Source organism: Centroberyx gerrardi, chromosome 11 (genome assembly GCF_048128805.1).
Source record: "Centroberyx gerrardi isolate f3 chromosome 11, fCenGer3.hap1.cur.20231027, whole genome shotgun sequence".
In the NCBI taxonomy this organism is placed as follows: Eukaryota; Metazoa; Chordata; class Actinopteri; order Beryciformes; family Berycidae; genus Centroberyx; species Centroberyx gerrardi.
Genome location: NC_136007.1, coordinates 16,867,619 through 16,891,806, shown reverse-complemented (window position 1 = coordinate 16,891,806; position 24,188 = coordinate 16,867,619). Strand labels below are relative to the sequence as shown.

General features: G+C 40.9%; 2 protein-coding genes and 1 long non-coding RNA gene across 4 annotated transcripts in view; 1 reads left to right on the top strand and 2 right to left on the bottom strand.

The window, feature by feature from the left end:
• Positions 1-11,945, bottom strand: part of klhl13 (kelch-like family member 13) — a 45,485-nt gene extending 33,540 nt beyond the window's left edge. The window contains exons 1-2 of one of the 2 annotated variants that reach the window (XM_071898151.2): positions 11,894-11,945; positions 9,791-9,864 (exon numbers count right to left, since the gene is read on the bottom strand). In XM_071898151.2, coding sequence (XP_071754252.1) covers positions 9,791-9,843 — 53 coding nt within the window. In that variant the 5' untranslated portion in view covers positions 9,844-9,864; positions 11,894-11,945. Of the gene's footprint in view, positions 1-2,397; positions 2,512-9,790; positions 9,865-11,893 lie in introns of those variants that run through there. The other variant, XM_071898149.2, reaches the window with a different exon arrangement.
• Positions 6,121-9,152, bottom strand: LOC144541789 (uncharacterized). The gene is made up of 2 exons (XR_013506851.1): positions 8,530-9,152; positions 6,121-6,487 (listed from the first exon to the last, which is right to left on the bottom strand). It is a non-coding gene; the product is annotated as an uncharacterized LOC144541789 (long non-coding RNA).
• A 1,606-nt stretch (positions 11,946-13,551) lies between the features above and the next one.
• Positions 13,552-24,024, top strand: wdr44 (WD repeat domain 44). The gene is made up of 20 exons (XM_071898161.2): positions 13,552-14,058; positions 15,024-15,057; positions 16,122-16,196; positions 16,663-17,275; positions 18,655-18,803; positions 18,928-19,023; positions 19,179-19,315; positions 19,464-19,547; positions 19,660-19,766; positions 20,714-20,865; positions 20,960-21,098; positions 21,233-21,297; positions 21,394-21,510; positions 21,606-21,728; positions 22,078-22,269; positions 22,524-22,625; positions 22,727-22,842; positions 23,207-23,334; positions 23,433-23,567; positions 23,650-24,024. The coding sequence occupies exons 1-20, from the start codon at positions 13,982-13,984 to the stop codon at positions 23,736-23,738; spliced, it is 2,730 nt and encodes a 909-aa protein (XP_071754262.1). The 5' UTR covers positions 13,552-13,981; the 3' UTR covers positions 23,739-24,024.
• The last annotated feature ends 164 nt before the right edge of the window (positions 24,025-24,188 follow it).

Here is a 24,188-nt window from a genome sequence, read left to right as displayed (position 1 = left end):
CAAGCTCTCATAGCAGCTGTGCAAGAGATTCAGCACCGGCACTGCCCTATGTATGGGAAATACTGGTTAGCGTTTGACTCAGCCACATCCTACATGTGAAATCTGAAGCATGTACATTTGCAAAATCTGTTAAATTCACTGTCACAGCTTTCATTTTACCCATCTCCATACAGACTGTGTATGACCAGAATTTAATCTGGTCATACTGGCTTCAACAACTGTATCAACTCTTGCTACATAAATTGAAAATATTTTCTAAAGAGTAGCTGGCTCGGAGTAAAGTCTTAAACCATTTCGCCAGCAGCCAGGATATTTTGAGAATACTGTATTTTAAAAACAGTGCACTACTTCCAAATGACAAATTATAAATAAATAGAACCAAGACCAGATGAGTAACTTTTAGACTAATGTGCTTAAGCGAAATGTGGAAGTCACAGCAGCCACACATGCTAACCGCTCAATATGAATATCACTGTGGAATACATGTATCCATGTGCTAGATGCAAGGATGACATTCATTTCAAGGACTTTATGTGGAAACCCAATGACTTTCTACTGAACTTTAGATTATTCCACGGGTCATACAGGCAGTGAACCTTTACCATTCCTCGCTAGCATGAAATCTGCACCACAGGCAGCAAACCAGTCTATATATAGACTGGGGTGGGCTCACTGCAGGCAAGCACACACATGCAAACACATTTCCATGATAATTCTCTTTTTTTCAATTTAGACACCATCATAGGTTATTCACACCAGACGCTCCAATAACTTCACTCTCCTGCATCCTCCATCATTTTGTTGCTTTGGATACATACACAGAGGATAACCTACCAGTATACAAAGTTAAATATGATCCCAAAGCCAAAAGGATACAGGCTGCACTCAAAGGGCCTATAAAGACTGACTGTTCCCTGACCACAGAGTAACCTATAATTGGGGGTCCAATATCAGCCTGCCTAAAAACACAACTTACAATATACATGTTTCAAAATAGTAAGTGGTCTGGTAGGGCAGGGCCAGACTGGGCAGAGTAAGGTGGAGCCTCAGTCAGTACTGGATGTTACTGTGGCCACATGAAATTACTCTTACACATGTAATATGGATGCTATGTTGTAAACATAATTTGAATTGACAGGATTTACGTAAGAATTTCAATTCACTGGTACAGATTTAAACCACTGTACTGTAACATTTTATTTTTGGTCACTCTACAATAACTCATATTACACTGTTAGCTACAGATCAGTGTTACCACCATATACCACAGTGTAACCAATGAAACAAAAATCACTAGGTCAATAGTGTCAAAAAATAAAGAACCTTCAAATCATGTCATTTGGTAAATAGCTTATCGAGTACAGAGTGACACCCTTTTCTTTAAGACTTCCTCAGGGTTAAGGAATCTGAAAATTAATGTATGGGCAATATAAAGATATCAAAGATATCTTTTCTATCATTCTAAAATGCTTTTTGACATATGAAATAGCCATGTTGTTGTTTAAATTGAGGTCATTTTGAAGCAGTAAACCACTGAAAAAACAGAGGGTAGCCTATAGGTCATATTTTCTGTGTTATCTCTGGTGTGCAATAATATTTTAATGCAACATTTCTGTAAAACTAGCAACATTTTAAGCAGTTACGATTATAGGTAGAGATGTATGAGACACACACATATACACATGTAAAGACCACATTAATGTCATTTTGTAAAAATCCTCGTTAGCCTTGTTAGCCTAAGAAATTACCTACAAGTTACCATTACCCTACTTATGCTAGCTTGCCTTGATAACCCTTTATCTGGTCTCTTCTTCTCTTTTTCCCTGACTCTGTTTAGGCCTATGCCAGGTTACTGTTCAAAAGTCAAACAAGACACCCGTCCATTTCAGCGGAGCACTGAAAAAAAGGCCAGATAAGAGAGGATGGAGAGAGCCTGTGTGAACCATCTACATTCTACCCTTCCCCCCTCCTGAACAGTAGCAGATGACAATAGCTCCTAAACCAGGGCACGCCAGACATCCTGACAAAGGCAGGCTCCTCCCAAGCTTGCTGAGTCTCTGTGCCCAAATAAACATAGCCATAGGGAGAGGGCAAGAGTCGGGGATGTGGTCCTTGCCATGACCAGACTAACAGCAAAATGAGCCTCACTGCCTAGGACCACGACATTCTGCAAGCAAGCAACCCATATAGCGCACACCGGGCAAGGCGACTCTCTCGACACAGCACAACACTCAATCATATTCTGCCTAATTAGGGCTGCAACGAAAGGGAACGGTTTCATGTATTCAAAATAATTTACTAAACCAAAAACCTCCAAAAAGCCTCCAAAACTGAAAATCCACCTCGATGTACATCACCACGATGGCATAATGTGAATGCTATTTTGCTCGTACTCACATGTAGGCAGGCGAAAGAGGTGAGGACCTGGATGTCTTAAGCACTGGCACTGGGAATTTCCAGCTGACAGGAGAACCGCTTTTCCATTTTAACGGCATGTTGTTGTCACCAGAACGGTGCTAGAGCAATACCAACAGCAAAGAGCATTTCCATGAAAAGGCTTCCAATGCGGGCTTCCATCCCACTCTGCCCACACCATTTAAGGGGGAGGGAGAGCAGCAGCAGCAGCGGTGGTGGCTATAGAAATACACTGGTAGAGGCAGTGCAGGCTACAGACAGGGTTGTGACATTAGCGGCAACACTGAGAAGCCAATAGATTGTATCCGCTGTGACTGCTTGCCCTGCTGCATTCACAGTCATCTCCTGGTGGGAGGGGGAAGAAGCCCTCCCTTCCCGTCACCCTTTCAGGGTTCATGAATAGCCCAGTAGCTCAGCAACAGTGCCACCTTGTTAAAGGAGTGGTGATTACAGCATTGGGTTTGCCATCAAAAGAAGTAGAGGGGAGAGGGAGGAGATAAAGAGAAAAATCATTGCAAACAACAAAACAAAGGTATGAATACAACAGCATTGTACAACCTTTGAAGAGCTGTGACCAAAATAGCATTCATACAGTGCAAAACAATACATCAGGAAGGCCATGAGGGATTCTAGCAACCCATTTCATTCAAATAAGCTACACATGAAAAACAATTTTTAAATGTATACTATTTAAATACTACCAATCCTGGAAACTTCAACCACCCTCACAGCAGTGTGATGAAGTCAGCAGCCTTGTGACAGTAAAATAAAACGTTTCCAGTGGATAATGTCAGAGGTTTCAAAAGAATGGCAAGGAAATGAATACATAAATTACCCCCAACTGTTTTGCATATTAACTTTAGTACATCCTTCCTTTTACATTTAATTTGTCTGTATAATTTCTTGCAATTTTATACTTAAATCCCCTTGAAACTTCAAACTGTTGTTTGAATTATATTCCATGTAGGAAAATGTCAATAAAAATGTTCACAGGTGACAGATGATTTTTTTTCTTATGGGCAGAGATTATCTGTGTGATAAAGGCAACAAGGAAGGATTAAGGGAAATTAAAGAGGACTAACAGATGAGTAGGCATCACACTGTGCCTCATGCGAGAACAGGAAAAACAAGAGGAATATTCATATCTTATTGGAAACACAATTTGCTATGCCAATGTGGCTTGCCCCAATTTTATCAAATCAATTCGAGTATTTGGATTATTGTGCAACAGATTAAAAAATAGCCACTTCTGATGGACTCCATTAATCCAGGAAAATACAAGGTCATGTAAGGTAAACCATTAGGTTATGTTAAAGGGGGTCTCAACACCATACTGACACCAATAGGCTTATATACAGGCTAATGCACCATTTAGTCATTATTTTAGGCCTACATTCTTAAATTAAAAGGGATTTTCCTTTTGACCAGCTAAGTGTGTGCATTAACAACATTCATTTATTCATTTTTTTTACCCACTTGGAATAAGTGGGCACAAAACAAGAGGCACTTGAGCTGCCTAATGTCCCACCATAATCACCACATATTAAAACATAACAAGTTAGGCTTATAAGGTAATTAATTAGAGTAACTGATGCATTAATTAGCTAATATTTCTATCTCAACATATTTGTCTTCTCATAACACATTGGCAGTAGTAATATGAACTCTGCATCTTACAGCATTAAGGAGTTACAGTTTCAAGTGAATCTTTTTTTCCTCATTAATATGCAAATGTATGCAGCAAAGTGCTCCAAAATCTACTCAGACCATCTGCCCTATACGGGGAACCTGTGGTTAAGTATGAAGTTTCTATCATCTATTGTTGAGTTATTGTGTTCACAAGAATGTATCTACACACAGGCAGACACACACACCATGACGACATAATGTCCCACATGTACCATGGTGGCAGGACATAAAAAAAAAAATCTCAAGATGAAATATAAAGTTGCCAACAACCTGCCACACCAGTTTCGACCGTGTGCGACTGTGCCTATATGCAATGTCTTGCGTCATGTTAATTTACGGGGTTCTCCATGTCTTCTGCTGGGCCTGACAAAAAAAATGTAGGGGGAACCCTGGATTTATTAATGGACAATTACTTTATTAATAACTAGCAAGCGTAATGTGGTATTTGAATAGAAAACAGAACATAAATGTTATCACGGTACTGAATATGATACCAGAATGTATTTGATACATTCTGAAATACCCCGGTACAAGATATACATACAGGCCCGACACCAGCTTTTAGAAGTGGTTGCCAGGCTGGCAACCAGGCATCAGCTTTTGGTTGCCGAAATTGATAAAATGTTTGCCATATTGCAAATGGATTGTATTTGGAATGACTACAGTCCTATGATTTGATAGGACTGTGATATTTTTTCACAACACATTTCTGTCCTCTCCTACAAACCCAACCCCACCCCAAACATCACAACAATGTCCGCATTACTGTACTTCACTTAGTCTCCCATCATCAAACTTTAGCTGCATAGTTTTCTCTCCTCTCACATTATGTAAATATATAAGGAAACATCTGCCTTGATCAGGCTCAATGAGGATGTTTAAGGAGTAGGATTTAAGAACAAGTAACTCTCCTCTAATATTTTTAGGATGATCCTAAAGAACAAACTGTTGTGAAAGACCCGAATCATGGACACAAGCAAGTTTTTGCTCTACAACATCCGCTGAATCAGCCCCTCCCCCAGCAGGTACTCAGCCCCTCTCTTTTTCCAAGCTAGTTACCTGCCATCTGGACAGCTGCCAAAGCACTCTCTTCAGCCACTACAGCTCATCCAAAATTCTCCTGCCCACCTCGTCTTCAGCGTCCCCAAACTCCCATGTCACCCCTCTCCTGCATTCCCTTAACTGGCTGCCTGCAGTTGTTCGCATCAATATCACAACTGCAGAGCTGGTTTACAAGGCTACTGGGGAAACTGCATCACTTTACATGTAGACCCTGTTCCTGCCTTCTGCTACGATCTGCTGCTTGGCTCTTTCTTCCTTGTACACACAAACCAGCATCTCCTTCTTCTTTCACCGAAAACCCATCTTGTTAAAAAAAAAAAAAAAAAAAAAAAAAAGACATCTAACATTTCAGCCTTGCTTTTATTTCTTCACCTACTCAACCACCTACTTAACTTCTCCACCCTTGCTCTCCTTACTATTGGTTGCTTATAGTGCCGACAATCCAGGAATTTAGGTTCACTCTATTGCTGCACTCTCAAGTGGCTCTGGATAAGAGCGGCAGCTAAATGTCTAAAATGTAAAATGAAGTTCTGCAACTACCAGGGTTTTAACATTCCTTTCCTATCAGTCTTACTCAATAGCTCCATGTACAGATGTATCAGAGCAGCATTTGATGAAGTAAAGGCTTCTTTCCCAATTTAAATTTGAGCTGGACAAAACTTCAAATTTGATGATCATGCCACCCAATCGTATTTTTCATTTCATACCTTTTCAACTTAACTTCAAAATAATTGATATTGAATTGCAAACAGGAATTTATCGGAAAGTCATCGGCTCTACGCAAATCACAAGGAGAACTTATTTTGAACCTATTTTGAATAGCGAACAGCAAATTTCAACGAAAGGCTACAAGTTTGCAGCTCTGACTCTAACCCACTGAACAGCAAAGGTCATACAAGGTCATTCATTGTATCCAACTAGATGAATAATGAAAGGAAATGAACTGAGGGAGAATTGATGTAATGGAGCTTTATTTTTCTTTCACTCATTCAAACTGGCCAGCAGGTTATCCTAAGAAGCAGTACAGATATTGAAAGCATATTCAGCAGCGAGGCTGTGGACAGTCATCTGCCTCCATCTGCATAGATTATGGTACTCCACATTGAAAATGGTGTCCAGACAAACTGTAAGCAACTGTCAATCTAGTTGGTGTAGAGTCTCTTCCACCTCCACAAAGCCACAATACTGTCCATCAGGAGAGGGGAATCTTTCACCAACAGATTGGACACAGGCAGGAAGTACCAGGGAAGTTCCTCTCTCCAGTCTTTCACCATGAAGGCACAATTCCAGGAAGAGTCTGTATGCAGCCAAGCGGTATTGGCTACAGTAAGAGGTAAAACAGAGGAACAACATGTAAATTCATCTGTGCGCCACACTAATTTTTAAGCCACAGACGCAGACTAAGCTTTTAACTGGCTGGCAGTTGTGTCCTGAACTATGTAGTTGAATGCATGATGGCCAGCTCTTATTTCCTGGTGTAGCTTTCTTGAAGTTGTGAAAAAACATGAACTGAAACGATCAGCCTGCTGGATAGAAGAATATGTAGTTATACTAAATGGGCAGTAGGCTAAATCAAATGCATTAGCTAGCTTTGATGATTAAAAAAAATATGTCAAAATGTTAATGTTATGCAATATCAATATGTTATATATTATATAATATCAGCTCACTGTAAAAGCTGTTGTAATCCAGTTGTTAGTTAGCCCATCAAAACCTTTTTCTGCATTTTGAATTGCAATTTATTTTAGTTAGCACTATAAACTGCACAATTACATTGTATAACATCCCATACTAGCCAGCCAATTTATTTCTGGGCATGTATCATAGCGCCACAAATTCTAAATCAATGGGCCTCATTCAAAAAACATGCAGATTTGATCTTAAAATGTACTTATAAATGTTTCCACGGACATGACAGCATTTTCTTTCCTGAATTTGTTCTTTGACACAATCAAAGTCTATGTGTTTGGGAGATAGGCTGAAGAGGTTTCTACTTAGAAAATGTTATTCTTTAGCCGCAGTCACTTTAAGTAGTTACAGACCTCATTAACAACAAAATGTGTATCAATGCATTTATTGGCATAAATAGGCTACTGATAACCAATTAACAAAGCTATGAACAAATTCATAGCCATAATGGGCAATTATATTCAGTTGGAAACAGATGTTTAGCTTACTGATCAAAGTGATTCATTATGATATAAAGACCCATGAGCGTACAGCAAACCCCAACATTTGCCGTTATTGCAACAGCCTTGAGTAGAGATTGAGTGAATGGCTCATGATGCACTTTAGACTACCTATGGCAATTCTCCTAGATCTCTGCAACACCCATGGAGCCACAGCTGAGCAGGAGAACATGTAGGAGAACATGCCTGCCTGGCCACTGGACCCGTCCAAAGGCAGATAAGTAACCAGGCCGGCATATCACAGCCATCCATCAGCTGCAAAGATGGTATCATTAAGCTGGCACCATAATATATCAAATTCCCATATTCTGCAGTCGAACAGACTCAAATAAAAAGAGATTTCCATGCTATTGCTGGCCTGCCAAACACTATCAGAGCAATAGGCTGCACATGTGTGTATCACAAAATCGTCTCCATAAGTCTATGCTTATTTAAATTCATTCCTCCTAAATGTGGTTTCCCGCTGGACAGGAGGGACCCACAACTTGAAGTCAGTGTCCAACTCCACTGATGACTGAACACCTGACAGCACAGTCTCTCCTATTATTCCCCTAATTCTTTCAACAGTGCCCTGCCCTCTGCCTGTAGCTAATAAACTGCACCTATTTCGAGCTATACGCTTTTTAGATTCTAACTTCAAGTCAAAGTTCAAAGTCAAACCATGTATTTTTTATTTTTATTTATTTTATCCAAGGTGTGTGTCTCTGATGTTACAACATCAGTAATTTCTTGCCATGCTTTTTTTTCTCGGTTGCTGTGACTCCACTGCTTACACTTTTAAAAAATAAATGTCTTTTTTCACTCACTCCTGACAATAATGTTTTTTCTTTTCTTAGTAGGCACTTTTCTCAAGAATAAAAGTGAGAGGAATTTACAAAAAGTTTTGTGAATGAGGCCCAGTATGTTTATATCTATGTGGTGATGTGGATTTGAAAGCTAGCAGAGAGCAACTACACGTTAGCCAAATCACAACCATGATATAGGTTGTGATTTGGCTAACGTGTAGTTGCTCTAGGCTACAGCTGCGTTAGTAATGATTTTTAAATAGCACAAAACACTGTCTAACCATGGTGAGCATTTCACATACAAACTATAATAGACAAGATTTATATTAACCACAACAACAAAACACATTGGTGTCCTAGTGAGAAAAAATGTGGTTATTTGTACTTACTCGATTATCATTGTTCCTCCCGGCCCTGCAGGTCTGGGTCTCCTACGCCAGTTTAACTTGGGGATCTTGAAAAATGTGTCCAAGACGGCTCTGTTCACATGTGGTTCAAAACTGTGATGTGATGCGAGACAGACTTTTCCAACTTGATCCTTTTCTTCATCTGTCACTGGTGCCAAACGAAACTGAGCACAGTCCCATTCATTACAACAGACACTTCCTATCTCCGTTGGCATTGTAGAGAAAGTGGCCACATAAACTTGCTTGTCGCTTCACTTGAGGTGGCCCAGGAGCAGCAATGGAAGTCTCTGCTTCTTCTCCTCCCGTCTTTCCTCCAGCTCTTCTGCAGTGTACTCAGGCTCAAACCCATAACCCTCTAAAGCCAATTCATGAAGTTCGACAAATGTAGTGTCGTCCGGTGTATCATCTTCTCTCACACTGGAAACCATTTATTCCTGAATAGTGGCTAAAGTTAGCTAGCTGTAGAGGGACTAGAAGCTCAGGCTATTAATGTACTTCTCCTTGAGTCTTTCTGCACCAAGGCCTGTGGTCAACGCTCCTCTGAGACGGCACCCCCTTAGGTCGGGGAGCAGAAAATTTGAATCCTCCGCCTGTTGTAGCTCTTCCCCAACAGCGAGAGGCAAGAGGACTACGCCATTTTGATGTTAACCTCTTCCAAATCTAGATACCGCAATTACGGGAATTTCACACAGAGAGCGCATTGTTCTGCCACCTAGACATATTCAGTCAAAACTCAATCTGTTAAATGAGCTAAATGTTACTTTGTGGTTGAATTTCTCTTTAAAGGGTTAATTTGCATAATTATTAATATTGTTCCATAATCACAGATTGAATGCCATTACTGTGGCATTTCAATATCATGTAGCATTTTAATATCTTTGTATCGCCCAGGCCTATTAAGGTGATAAGACACTTTGGTAAGACACTCTCATTTTTAGCGCACATACCTCTGTAGGGGTTTAAGAATGGTCAAACACCAAAACTGTGTCAAGGGTTATCCTTTTCAACAAGTAATTTTGACTGTTTACAATTAGCGATATTGAGAGGTGGGGAAAATAATCTTGAATGCCAGAGGTGACAGCGGATCCTCAGGGCAGCTAACATTGGAGGCTGAGAGCTCCTGAATTTCTGGGGAGGTAGGCTATGTGTGATGAAAAATGAAAATGTTCAATCTAAGTGAGATTTCACTACATGTGTTCACAGTGGCCAAAGAAAGGCGCGCACACAACACATTGCACAGTACCTGTCATGCAGTCCGATGGGCATTGTCTCCCCTCTGTGTGCAGGGTGCTCCATACCCTCTCCAAAACCACACCTCTAAAAACACAGAAGCGGAACATGCTGGTACTCGTGACATTTATAAGAAATATTTCATCCCAATAGCAATAAACCTTCTGAACCAGGAAAAAGAAGATAAAGACAATATGTAGTTTTGTTTTAACACTTGCAAACCAGTTTTACTGCCTGCACTTTTTACAGCATTTTCATTTTACATTTCAGTCTGCACTATCATTATTATTATTATTATTTACTATGCTTCTATGCTTTCATTGAGGGGACTTTCACATGCAATTAGACAGACATTTAACAGGTAGACATTAGACAGTTAAATTTTCTGAAGAAGTCTGCCAGTTCACACACAAAATATTGTTTGTAAATATAAATATAAACATTCATTTTCTGCAATACTCAATATAATTTTAACTGATGAAGTTTCAAAATTGCCTCACAATAATATTGGCACCCTAACCCTTCATTAACTATTACAACATAATAATAGCAATAATAAAAATTAGTAAGGGGCTAATTAGTCTCTTACATTATATCTTTACACAATTGTTATGTCCTGGTTTAATCAACTGCTCGCACCAACACACTACAATGCAGTGAATGGGCTTAGGCTTTTGCTTGGTAATCTACTAAAGCCTTCTTCTTTCAATACACACTCCAGTTAGTAAATCTCTAAAACCATAAACACACAAGTGAGTGGATGGCACATGGTTAACAACTATAGGATTGAACTCTAGCTTGCTTTGCACTTGTAAACTGTCTTGGCTTGTACACCTGAAAACATGAGATGCTGAATATGAAATGGAATACCTGCAGGTTGAAGCTGCCTAGTTAAAGGTTAGGCTGGGGGGATATAATCAGTTTATTTTAAAACAAGATAAACTTCAACTACCAGTGTATGAATCAATATTTTTTCTTACATTTTCAGCCTGTGGTCTTGTATAGCTAAATGGGCGGAGCATGATACCACTGATAAGAGTCGGGGGTTTAATTCCCACTGGGGCCACCCATAATAAATATATTTGCACTCATGTTGCTTAAAGCACTTCGAATATAAAACGTCCACCAAAGGTTAAGTGCTAGGCTTAAATTTAGGGATCTCCACTGTTCAAATCTGGCTGTTGCATCATATTTCTAACTTGTTGCTTTACACAGAACTAGGCTAATTGAAGTTAAAAATATCTCTCGTGTATGCTACCTAACACAGGGCATTTTGCCGAGTATTTGAACTTGAAAAGCTTAAAAATAGGTGTATTTTTTCATTAATCGCGACCTCGTGTCCTCAGGGAACACAGATCCACTTGATGACAACATTCTGCTTTTCGTACCGCTTACAATCTATATCAGTTAACTGCATGTCATGTACATTTAACAACACAGTACATGATTTTTGGTGCCACAACCCTGATGAGTGAGTTTGACTTTCCAAAGCGCTCTATTGACAGGCGCGGTGCGTTCAGACAAACGAACTCAAGTGCTTTATAATTGTCCTTTTGTAACCAAGTGCGATACACTTGGGCAGAAATTAAATCCACGGTGAGGTAGCTTGCTTGCTAGCAAACGCATTAGCCCTGCCATCAACAAACTAACGTGTCAGTATTTGTTAGCTAGGCTAGTCAACAGTATTGTCATGTGAGGCAGCGCTGTGAGACCGGGGCACAACTAATTTTCTGGCCATGTTGCGAACACTGTCGTGCCATCTTCAGTGGGAATAGGCTAAGGCTAACTAGCTAACCCTTTAATGTTAACATTGGCTAGCTTGAATAAGATCAGGACAATCGACGTGATTGCTGTCATTTACGTTACTGTGTTAACAAACATACGCTAGCTAGGTTAGGTTAACTAACGTCAGCGTAAAGGTTAGTGATGTTAACGTGAGTTACTTAGGTTAGTTATTAGTCTGGTTGGGTGGTTGGTTGGTTTGCCACCACCAACAAATGACTATGACTAGCTGTTAACGTTGTATTAGTTGATAACAATATATTATATACGATATTTCAATTGTTGTATGTATCTTGAATACACTCTGTAAACTTTTAAATAATTAAATCCATACCTTCAACTACGAGATAACGTTAACTAGCGTCCTTGTTTTCCTTCCAAACCCTCAAATCCACTTATGCCAGAGGAACCGCCTCCCTTCTAATATCCAATGGAATTCTTGATTACTAGAAACGCAGGAGCATGCAAACTTTTTATTGGTGGAAGAGTATGGCAATCTTTTCTCATTGGCTCAAAACTTCCGTTACTAAATAAAGTGATTCTAAAGAAGTACTGAGCCCTTCCAAACATGTGTAGGCTGGAACAAATGTTTGTATTAGGCTATATTGCACCAAAAAGATAAACAGTGATAATTTAAAGTGGGTCCATGAAAAGCCCAGATGTAGTAGGAAGCTACAGGCTCTCAATTACAAGAATAGCCTTTCACAGAGGACTTTTGGCTGTCTTTACAACTGCTGACAGCTTTGGCCCCTATTGACTTCTACTACCAAGCGACAGCCTATCACTGCTGCCTCAGAAAGAAAAAAAAAAAGCAACTGCAAGTTTGGTGGTTTTCTCTTTTGAATTAAATTTAAACATTGGACAATAAATAATCTATCTAACATTGTCAAAACCTGGTTAAAATCCAATTTATATTGTTTTAATAATACATAGATGTCAATGAAAAAATGAGCAGTCCTTTCTTAATTCCTGAAAAACTATTATTGTAGATTTTTTTGGTAGATAACATTTTTGTCCGATAAACCTACGATAAATGAACTCTGATAAACTTAGATAAGTTATGTTGAGTGTCCATCATTACAGAGACAACCCTATAAATCTGCATTGCAAATTTTGCAAACTTCCTCTAAAGTTTATCGTTTGTTCATTGCCAAAGCAGTGCAATTCTCAAAAAGCAACTGTGTGAGTCAAAACTGAACACTTCAATTTCATAGCTTAAAGCAAAATACATAACCACATTTCAAGTGGTAAGATTTCTACAATTAATCTTCAATCCAAAATTAATAAAAACATGAATGCCACCACAATCTCCAACTACTTATGATTAAAACAAAATGCTGCATAGATTCATTGATATCCAATTAGGTTGCTTCAATCATCAGTCATCGAACACCTCCACCTTTTTGTCCTCTAAACCTCATTATTAATCAACTGATGCATTAATCTGGCACAAATATTGCTTATTGAATGAATATATACTGAAATATATATTGAAGAGAGTGTCATATTCTGATAATTCAGTGGGTTCCTGAGGTGCTGAGGACAAGAGAGTACACTAAACAGTCTATGCCTGAAGATGATTTATTTGTTTGTCAGAAGACAAGGTATCTTGTATTTATTGCCAGTGACATGCACTAGAAGTGTAACCAATCCCTGGGAACCCTTCAGGATCCAACGCCCATATAACCGCAACAAAAACAACAACAACAACAAAACATATTCACCCCCTTGACTCTTTTCTGGATCAAGAGTCTGGACCATACTGTTATAACAATGCCTAATTGGTTAGTAACTTGGAAGGGGCGAGTTTGTATGGTGTAGGGTTTGAGAGCCATTCTTAAAGGTTCCAGTGTGTGGCGGTAATGCAGCAGAGTGAATGAATGCCTGCCGCCACAATTCATAGTAGAAGAAGAAGATGCCCGTGCCCCGCCCTTTGACTCACTTCGCTAAGAGATGATGTACCTTTTTGTACCACTCGTTTGTTTACGAGGCGATTCTCAAGGCAGTTAGTGAGTCAGTTAGCTTGCAGGCTAACCAGCTGTATGCCGTTTTAAATACGCGACTTTGAGCGTCTGGTTTCATGGAGGACACTGGGCTGGTGACGATACATTTTCGAGGCTGTTAACGAGACTGATTTAAAGGGCGTATAAAGCTGTAGGTGGTGGTCAGTCGCACGACCAGATCAAATTAATAGCCTAGCTGTAGTAGGCTAGCTTACTTTAACGTTATGGCGTGACGTTAGACAGGAAAGAGGTTGTTTGACGACGTGTAGCCTGGACCAAGGCTTTTTGATGATAGCATTTTATTGAAAACGCCGAAATTAGAGAGACAAGCGCATGTGTTTACTTTGCAGCGCTAGCAGGTTAGCCTGAGAGAGCTAGCGGGCGACTAACTTGTATTAGCTAGCTAAATTCACGTTAGCATGGCGTCAGACACAAGTGACACAGAGGAATTCTATGATGCTCCCGAGGACGTTAATTTCACTCCATCTCCAAAAGTGTAAGCAAACCTCTTTTGGTAATTCAGAGCAGGGATATAACGTTAGATATTAAGTTCGTCAGCTTGTTATGTGCCAGCTGTTATCTGTCAAACTAAATAGCGAGCTAGGTAACTTAGTAATCACACTGACTCTCTATTGAGTTTTGCAGAACACAGCTTTAAGTTATTATTCGGTTTTTTTAATAACTCATCTGTTTTGAAGACAAGTCCCTATTCGAGTGCTTAATGACTGTGCAGTCGGTATTGGAAATTGTCATAGTGACATCTTAAACAACTAAAATGTCAGAAAGACAGACTGACAGATTTTAACATTACACTACATGCCGTTTGATGTTAGTGAAGGGAAAGTCCACCTTAACACACAAGTCACATGATGTTATTCCTAGGATCTTGGACAGTGGATAAGGTTTTTGCACAGGAACAGGTCTGTCCAAAAGCTGGGACCGAGAGCCAAGTCAGCACTCCATTGTTGTTGTTTTTTAACCAAAAACACCTTCCCAGAGCAATGTTTTTGTAATGTTTAAACGCCAGGAAAAAAATACGGGGCTGTCGTTTAGGGGGGCTATCAAGTCAAATCAAACGTTTCAATCATTATTGACCAAAGTTCAAAACTTCACAATATTATGATTTTTATGATACAACATGATACATTTTTGGCTCAGAACACGCAGCACACTGCCGAGTCAATGGCCAGCTTGGTGTAAATGCTCAAAAAAACATTACAGTATGTCAGCCTTACCATTTGTTATAAATGGAGCACCTCCAGAAAGTCTTGACATTAAAGATCTGAAACTTGGCTCCCTGTATTTTCATTTTGGGAGAAAATAGGCTAGTTCATGTTTACAAATATTAATTGAACTGCCTAAGGTTTGAATTTGTTTTTAGATTGGATTTGCCTTTGAATCTTGTATGTTAGATGAGGACTTTTGTTGTATTCTTGAACTGTTTCCCTGTGTGTTTTTTAGGTCACCTGCAAAGTTTGTCATTCCCTCACCTCAGGTATGTTTATCTAAAACCAGGGTTTGTTGAAAAGAAGCAATATCTCTTGATTAAACACTCGCTATTGGAACTGAATTTGCACCAAATAGCCATGAGTGTTGGCTTTAGCTTGACTGTTGCCAAGGCTCGAAGACGAAGCAAAAGTAATACAATACACAATAGTTTTACATGTAATTGTTGAAAATAAAGTGTCCCATTATCTAGAGGTGACTGCAATGTTGATAGTCCTCCTTGCAGTTGCACCTACCTTGACTCACTTCAAGGGAAGATATTAGTGCCCTATGTGAAAAACATTCAAATGTATCTGTTTTTTCTGACTGCAAGTGTTCAACACCTTGCCATGATAACTTTTATTTGACAAATCTCTATCAGTGTTTAGCCAGTGTTTCCTTTAAATTCATTTAACTGCAGTGTTCCCTGACAGCTAGAAAAAATTTAAATAAAATGAAAATGAATCATGTGACATCGTTACTCAGCCTGCAACAGTTACAATTGAAATTACAGTTATCAAGATATGATATAAATATCCAAATAAGAGCCATTCTTACACTGCAACACATCCTGGAAGTGACACTGGAATGGGCCCAGGAGTGAACCTGGGTCTCAGAACCGACACTATCCTCACACACCACATCTACTAAAAATAGACTGGAAACACTGGTTTAGCAGTGAGAAGTGAATTGAATCTTGGAACAGCTTTTCATGCAAGGATAATTTTTTGTGAATCAGACGGATAATTGGGTTCTGTCAAACAGTTGACCCCTCATTGCAAGTGCTGCACATCAGATGAGAAATGCTGAATGAGAAAAAGTTGAGTGAAAAAAAGTTCAAGTGCAGTGGAGTTTGGCAGTTTTGGGCAAAGGAAATCAAAGAAACAAGCTTGTAAACAATTGCAATAATTTGGTGAAGTATTTATTCTTCAAATGGGTTTCCCTCAGTGTGGATGTGTTTCACAGTGGACATTACTAGCCTACTACAAAGTTGGCATGTCTGCTACTTTTGTTGTATGTTTTGCAGGTTAATGATAATATTTTCGCTGTTTGTTTTCTGAACATCTCTTGCAGAGATCGGTGAATCCTGTACAAGATGCGACCAGTGGACTGGCCACACCCGACACTCATCAAGATGATCCCCTTCAGGTATGGTTCTCTCTTTCACTGAATACTGGCCCACACTAGATGGCCCTCATATAAAGAAACTCTGGGAGTGCCAGATCCTCAGTGCTGAGAAAGGGTAGAGAGGGTTGGCTTTGGGTCATAAAAATGTACTGTTCAGGCTCGTGGAGGTGTCTTTGGGCCAAATTCAGCAAACATCTCTGATGGGAGGTGACCACTTTATAAGCACAATCATATATCCCACATTCACACCCTTTCCTGTATTGTCCAAGGCAGGTTTTATGCAGGTGCTTACTCTATTTGTAAATGTGTATTTTTGTGTTTTGTTTATGATTTAACTGCAGTGATGCCAAAGGCAAACTTACACATATGTGGACAGTAACATTGTTCTGTTTTGTTCTGTTGTAGTTGGGCTGTACATTGGCACTTATATCAGATTTTGTATATTGTTAAATCGACTAACTGTTATTTTCTGTTCCTCATACTGTAGATCATTGATAGCATCATTGAGGAGAGCCAAAAGGGAAGCGTTGGTGAGGTGGCTGAGCTGTTAGATCAGCTGGAAGTTGATGTAAGGGCAGAGCCGGAGCTGAAGAATGACAGTAACGCTCAGGAAGTTCCTGTGGAGCTAGCGGAGCCTGTTGTGGAACCTCAGCTTGTCGAGAGGCCAGAGGAACCACAGGAAAATGCAACAAGGGAAGGAGCGTGCTCCATATCTATCCCTGAACCCATAGATATCCCAGGCCCATCAGCTGGGCCACAAGAACATGTTCAGCCCCCAGATATCACCAGCACCCTAGGCCAGAGTCAGCCTGATCTGCCTCTTGCGGGTGCAGAAGTGGAGCAGGAGCAGAGACCTGCAGACATCTTAGATCAGGTCCCCCTCACAGACAGGTCCACTGACTCGGACTCCTCTGGGCCTACCAAACCCCCACGGCAATTCACAGTGGAACCAGACATTGTAGCCAGCACCAAGAAGCCCCCTCCCACACGACCACCCCCACCCGGTGGTGCTCCACCACCGAGGCCTCCTCCACCGTTCAGGCCGACTCTACCTCCCGGCAAGAAGTCTCAGGAGTCTCTGAGGCCAAGTGGACTTGAAGGTAGATAACACAGTACACAGTCAAGGGCACGAAAGTTGATAAGCGTTATGTTGATCCAAAATGTTTTTTTGAGCAATGGAACTGAACAACCTTTAAAACAACAATGGAACAGTCTGTGTGTTAAAGGATTCACCGTTGCAGGTTAGACAGCAATAGTTATTCTAAGTTCCAATTTCATGAACATAAGCAAAGCAGTCTCAACGGTTTTGCTATTGGTTTAGGTGCGGCAGATAGCATGACTGAAAAATTTTCATACATGCCACCAGCTAATATTATCTGGGAGATCTGATGCAGCATTACACCCACCCTATATCAGTCAGCTCAATCCGTTGCTTACCGTGCCAAAATGTTAGAGGGCTTTACCTATGTTATTATAACTTGAATTGACATGCCTTATTTAGGCTTAGTACACACTGGACCTTGCCACACATGGACCTTGGACATGCACCCACTGCTCAGAGTTGAGGGGAAAATTTAAAAAACAACACTGATCACCAAAGAGAGAATCAAGTATTTGGGCCCTATGCTGTTATCTCCTGGGCATAGTCATTTCTCTCGTCTCACATCCCTCACACCGCACATCACAACTTCTTCTCACTTCCTTTCTATAGTAGTGCCGACAGTGGACTAGTAGATGTAGACTGATAGCTCTGTTTTTTTGTTAAAAAAGACAAAAAAAATTCCAGTCCAGTGACCAATATGTCACCTGGTTTTGACCTGTGACTGTAGCGCCCCTCCCTTGGGCCAGTCAGTGTAATTTTGAAAATGCCAGAACACAGTGGTGAGATGCATCATTCCTGCCAAGTTTTGTCAAAATGCTATCGTTGGTGTCTAGAGATACCAAACATACAAACGAACGTTTCAAAAAAAAAAAAAGTTTTGGTTGGCAGAAGACAAGTAAGAAATGTACTGTGCTTACATACTTGATATTGACTACAATGACAGCAACCCACTGCACAGATATGGACAGGGAGCAGGCTCTCGTCTCCTGATTATAGAGATACTGCAGTTCAGGTTGTTAAGAAGCCTACCTGATGTATTATAAACTGGAAGGATTTTCACTCCATTCCCAAAAGCACTTGCGCGAGTGTTGTTTTTGGAGGAAAAAACAGCAAAAATGATTTGCATTTGTTAGCAATGCTAGAGAATGGCAGTGTGGCTGAATACAATTTCTTTGAAGTGAAGACAGCTAATCAGATCCTGATTGCAGTTAGAGAATTGTAGACTATAAACACTTGAAGTACCGAGCTCTGCGAGTGGGTGTTACATTCCTGAGTATCTATATATTATCGAGGGCGCCAAAACCTGATGTTTTTTGACTAAAATCAGGTGTTTCTAAATTGACTTAAAACCTTGTGTTTTGTTGTGTTATTATCCAGTGTCTGTGCCCATTGCAATCAGCATTGATGCACTGGAGCCGTCCGGCCTGGTGTCTCCTAGCAGCACAGTGAGGAGTATCACTAAGGAGCTGCAGCATTCCCTGGATCTGGCCAGTGCCACCAGCGGGGACAAGGTGGTGACAGCACAGGTCAGTGAGGCTGCAGGCCGGACCACTTAGTCAGGCATCTGGTGCCTAACCAGAACTTCAAACTACATGGCATGTAGGAGTTCTGTTCTTATCTGTTGTACCGTTGGTTGGCATGTTTCCTTAGGAGAATGAGGAAGAACAGGCCTCAACTGCCGGTGGGGGAGACACTCCAGGCCCCCAGCGACCTCGTTCGAACTCCGGTAGAGAACTGACAGACGAAGTAAGAGTCCCTGCGTGTTTGTTTCTTACTCTTTTATTGCCTTTATTCAGCTTGAATCCAAACCATAACTCAATGTACCTCTTGCATATCGCTTACAGCAGCTTTCTGTGCATCTGTATCTAGGGATCATATTTTGATGTGTGGTCTTAAAACAGGAAATCCTGGCCAGTGTGATGATCAAGAATCTGGACACTGGGGAAGAGATCCCTCTAATCCAGGCCGAAGAGAAGCTTCCTGCTGGGATTAACCCCCTCACCCTGCACATCATGAGGAGAACCAAGGAGTATATTACGTGAGGGGAAAATGCTTTTTATGTCTTGGCTGCTCTATTCTATGAAAATTGTTGACTGTGTGTGTTTTAGTGCTCAACACAGATCATGTAGAAACAAATATGGTACATTTTCTAGAGGAAGTTGATCTGTTGTTTTTTTTCCTCTCAGGAATGATGCAGCACAGTCGGATGATGATGACAAGGCCCAGGCTCCGCTGTCGGACACAGATGGAGGAAAACTGAAACAGAAAACGTAAGGATGATGACTTGTTGTCACCTGTTGCTGTAATTGATTTTTTCCCCTTTTCTGTTACACAATCTAGCATTGGATACGATAATTTTCTTGTCCCTTAATACTTCCCCAGAACCCAATTTAAAAAGTTCCTGGGCAAGTCTGTGAAGAGGGCCAAGCATCTCGCTGAGGAGTATGGAGAGAAGGCCGTCAACAAGGTGAAAAGTGTGCGTGATGAAGGTAAGATAAAACGGCAATTTACAGGATTTGTACAGATGCTTGAATTCCAGGAAAATGCTTCAAATTTAACCGTGTCTTTTTGATGTGGAGAAAGTGCTTGAATTATGAATAGAGTACTTTAAAGTACATTATGCAGTACATTGTAGGTTTATATTTTATGCTGTCATCCAGAGCTACTTACAATAATTGCACAGTAAAAACTAGTGATAGGATGGTTGGTCTTTTTATAAGTGGAAGTAGAGGAAGATTAAGAGCTTAGTTAAGTGCAGGCAGCGGAAGAGAGTTGGGCGAAGTGGCCATTTTGAAATGGATGTGGACACCGAGGCCAGTATAGGATACAGAGATGGTGTGAGATGTGCAGGAAGGAGTGTAATTTTGTCAAACTTTCCACTGTCATAATCAGAATTACTAGTCAACTGGAATGAATAAATTACAGCACCAACGAGCCATTTGAGGGTGCAGACGGTTCTGACCTCCTTTTCACTGCTCATTGCACTTTCAGCCCACGCGTTTATCTGCTTGTCTCGTTGACTGTGTATCTGCATGTTTCATGAAGTAGAGTATGTGGTAGTATTCTGTGATAAGTAGCAGACTCTTACAGATAAGCCAGGGTGTCTGTTGAATTGCTATATTCTACAAATATTTCTCAAAAAGGTTGCCAGATTTTACATAGTTGCTTGAGGAATGCAAGTGTCACAAGATGTTTCACAGTTGCATCTGTGGCTGTAAGAGCTTGCATGAATGTTAGATGATTATGATAGTAACAACAACAACAGACAGTTTTATCCCTGAACCCCTAATACAGGAAAATGAGGTGCTGAAAAAGCTTGAAAATTCACTTTGAAAGATTTGCAAACCCTTCACTTCCTCATTATAATTTAATGCTACTGTTACAAAGGTTTTGGTATTCTCTCACTGTGGTCTTTTTTTTGGGGTGGGTGGGTCAGTGTTCCATACAGATCAGGACGATCCATCATCCAGTGACGATGAGGGCATGCCTTACACCAGGCAAGCCAAATTCAAGGCAGCGCACAGCTTCAAGGGCCCCTTTGACTTTGATCAGATTAAGGTTGTCCAGGACCTCAGTGGGGAGCACATGGTAAGAGGACCTCTGTTTTTTTTTTGGTATTTTGTTTGTTTGAATGATGTTTAAAGGAACATGTATATTTAATGAATCCTTGTCTTGTCTTCAGGGGGCAGTTTGGACCATGAAGTTCTCTCACTGTGGGAGGCTGCTGGCAACCGCAGGCCAAGATAATGTGGTTCGCATCTGGGTCCTAAAGAATGCCTTTGACTACTTCAATAACATGAGGATGAAGTACAACACTGAAGGTAAATACATCAACATCTGTCACAAATGTGGAATATATCTTTCTTTATTCTATAATGATTATTGTTTAATTGTCTTAATGTATCCGCCACATCTTTGGTTATGGTAAACATTCTTTTGGTTTTGGCTTATCCAGGTCGAGTTTCGCCTTCTCCCTCTCAGGAAAGTTTGTGCTCTTCTAAATCTGACACAGACCCTGGGGTGAGTGAAATTAGGAACCCTCTAATTTGTGGGTGGTCTAGCATCGCCTGGAAGACCTTATTAACAATGGAGATTTTAATGTACTCTTTTTCCCAGGCGAGTTGTGCTCCAGAGGACCCAGACACAGAAGACAGGAACGCCCCCTTCCGTCAAGTCCCCTTCTGCAAGTACAAAGGTCACACGGCTGACCTGCTGGACTTGTCCTGGTCAAAGGTGATGTCTCGCTACCCTGTCTCCACCCTCACACCTTTCAAACACCCTCGATTCATGTTTTATTTCTCACTTTTTCCATTTTTGTGTCCATGTAGAACTTTTTCCTGCTCTCCTCTTCCATGGACAAAACGGTCAGATTGTGGCACATATCCAGGAGAGAGTGTCTCTGCTGCTTTCAGCACATTGACTTTGTCACAGCCATTGCTTTCCACCCCAGAGTAAGTTGACTCACTTAGTATTTACTGCTTTTAAAGATCCCATGAAATGGCTTCTTAACTTCCTGGATTTGATGCATTTTCTGTTGAAGGGAGAGAAAGGCAATTTTATTTGGTGGGAGGGGTGCAGAGGTTTGGGATTGTTCAAAAATCTGATTGTTTTATTGGTTAGAAATGTATATTTACGCCTACTGGTGCAGCATGAGGTCACCACTAAAGATGCTGTGTTTTCCAGGAAGTAAAAGTAATGGCCGTTCATTTCATGGGGATCATTTAACACAAGTCTTACGGAATCTTTTGCTTTTGGCTCCGCCACAGTATTTAGAGTAACATAATGTCCCTTGTCTCCCAGGATGACAGGTACTTCCTGAGTGGTTCTCTGGATGGGAAGCTGCGGCTCTGGAACATTCCAGACAAGAAGGTGGCGCTGTGGAACGAGGTGGACGGCCAAACGCGCCTCATCACTGCTGCCAACTTCTGCCAAAATGGGAAGTATGCCGTCATCGGCACCTACGACGGCCGATGCATCTTCTATGACACAGAGGTACCCAGCCCAGCTACTTCCTCTTTTCTCTAACCGCAGTTATTTGTTGTTGTTCTGTGTCATATCACAGTGTTAGATCCAAGGTGACCAACCAAAATAAACATTAACAAAAAGCTTTTTTTCTACTAATATGGGCCATGCGTTGATGCCTTCAATGTCACACGGGTTATTGTAAAAGTTTAAATGTAAACTATGTTGTGTAAATGATTTACCAATGATGGTGCTCAGTGTTTTTCTGTTTATACATTCCTTAGCGCCTCAAGTACCACACCCAAATTCATGTGAGGTCCACCAGAGGTAGGAACAGAGTTGGACGCAAAATCACTGGCATTGAGCCTCTACCTGGAGAAAATAAGGTAAGGTTGAATCTACTCTATAAAATACCTGGTCATCTGTTTGATTTCTTTGTTCTTTTTGACAGATCTGTTAAATGGCAGCATTCTTTTCTTCCCCTCAGATTTTGGTGACCTCCAATGATTCCCGCATTCGCCTGTACGACCTGAGGGACCTGTCTCTATCCATGAAATACAAGGGTTATGTGAACAGCAGCAGCCAGATCAAGGCTAGCTTCAGGTCAGGGTGGTTCTCTTTCATGTGTTTTTGGCCGGGCCTGCAAGTGTTATTGAGCATTTTGGGATGTGCCAGTTAGGCTCTGTGATGCCTCGAAGTGTGGCTCGTCTAGTGGAGATGTGAGGTGTTGCTCTGCCTCGGGTGTGCTGCCTTTTATTCTGTTTGTAAATTGTAGTAGATGAGGTTAACACTTCGTCTTGTAATTCTCCATGTTGAAGATTTCATTGTAATTGGATTGTGTCACCATGCGGTACTCCAAACTCTTGTCTCACATCTATGAATTTCTTTAGTGTTGGTGTCATCAGTGTCCAATATTAAACATGGGCAAACACAAAAACAGACTTAAAGTGTAACACTCTTCCTACAGCCATGACTACTCCTTCATTGTCAGCGGCTCAGAGGATAAGTACGTGTACATCTGGAGCACTTACCACGACTTGAGCAAATTTACCTCTGTGCGACGGGACCGCAATGACTTCTGGGAAGGGATTAAAGGTAATGTGTGTTGAGTGCTAATCAGTTTATTTTAAAAAAAATTAACAACCTGTCTAATTTGTTTGTATCATGTGACTAAAGCTCTTTTTATCTTTCAGCGCACAATGCAGTGGTCACCTCAGCCATTTTTGCGCCGCACCCAGGCCTTATCGTTCCACAAGAGGCCGGGGCAGAGAAACCTGATGCAGAGTGTAAGAGCCTGGACTCCACTGACTCTGAGACCATTCCCTCAGGTATGTTAACTAGTATAAAGTATGTATAAATATCAGTATGCTGCACTTTAAATGCTAAATAAAAATGTTTTGTCCTTTGCAGGAGCCCTAAAGACAGATCACACAGAGGTTTTACTCTCCGCTGACTTCACTGGCGCTATCAAGGTTTTCATCAATGTAAAAAAGTATTGAGTACTTCAGCAGCTGTCAGCTCTTCCCACATTCAGGCCCGTTCGTCGGCGTTCAGCCCTACAGATGAAGAGCACCCTGTCAGTGGCCTCTAAACTCAAACAACTACCTACTGGCAAGCGCTCTGAGACTAGGAGCTTTTCCGGGAGAACAGGGACCCTAAAGGGTGGACGAAGTGGACTGTAAAAAGCAGACAAGATGTGATTTTCCCCGTCACATTTCTATTTTTTATCTTTAATACCAAGCAACTGTGAACTGTGTTTTGCATTAAAATAAGTTGCAAACCAGAGCCAGAGAAGCCATGTGTGTGGTTTCAGCAGAAACTGAATCTGTTCAGAAATGTGTAAATTCACTGTTGGATATTAAGACTTAGTAGAGTTTGGAAGCTACCTGTAACAGTATAATGGGCACCTTACCAGTTTCACTTGCTCCCACGTCTCAGCAATTTCTGCA

Excerpts from the sequence above, each read along its gene's own strand:
- wdr44 (XM_071898161.2), top strand. The coding sequence starts at position 13,982 with ATGGCGTCAGACACAAGTGACACAGAGGAATTCTATGATGCTCCCGAG. Across the intron at positions 19,316-19,463 it reads AGAACCAAGGAGTATATTAC|GAATGATGCAGCACAGTCGG; the intron begins GTGAGGGGAAAA and ends TTTTCCTCTCAG. Across the intron at positions 21,099-21,232 it reads GATGAAGTACAACACTGAAG|GTCGAGTTTCGCCTTCTCCC; the intron begins GTAAATACATCA and ends TGGCTTATCCAG.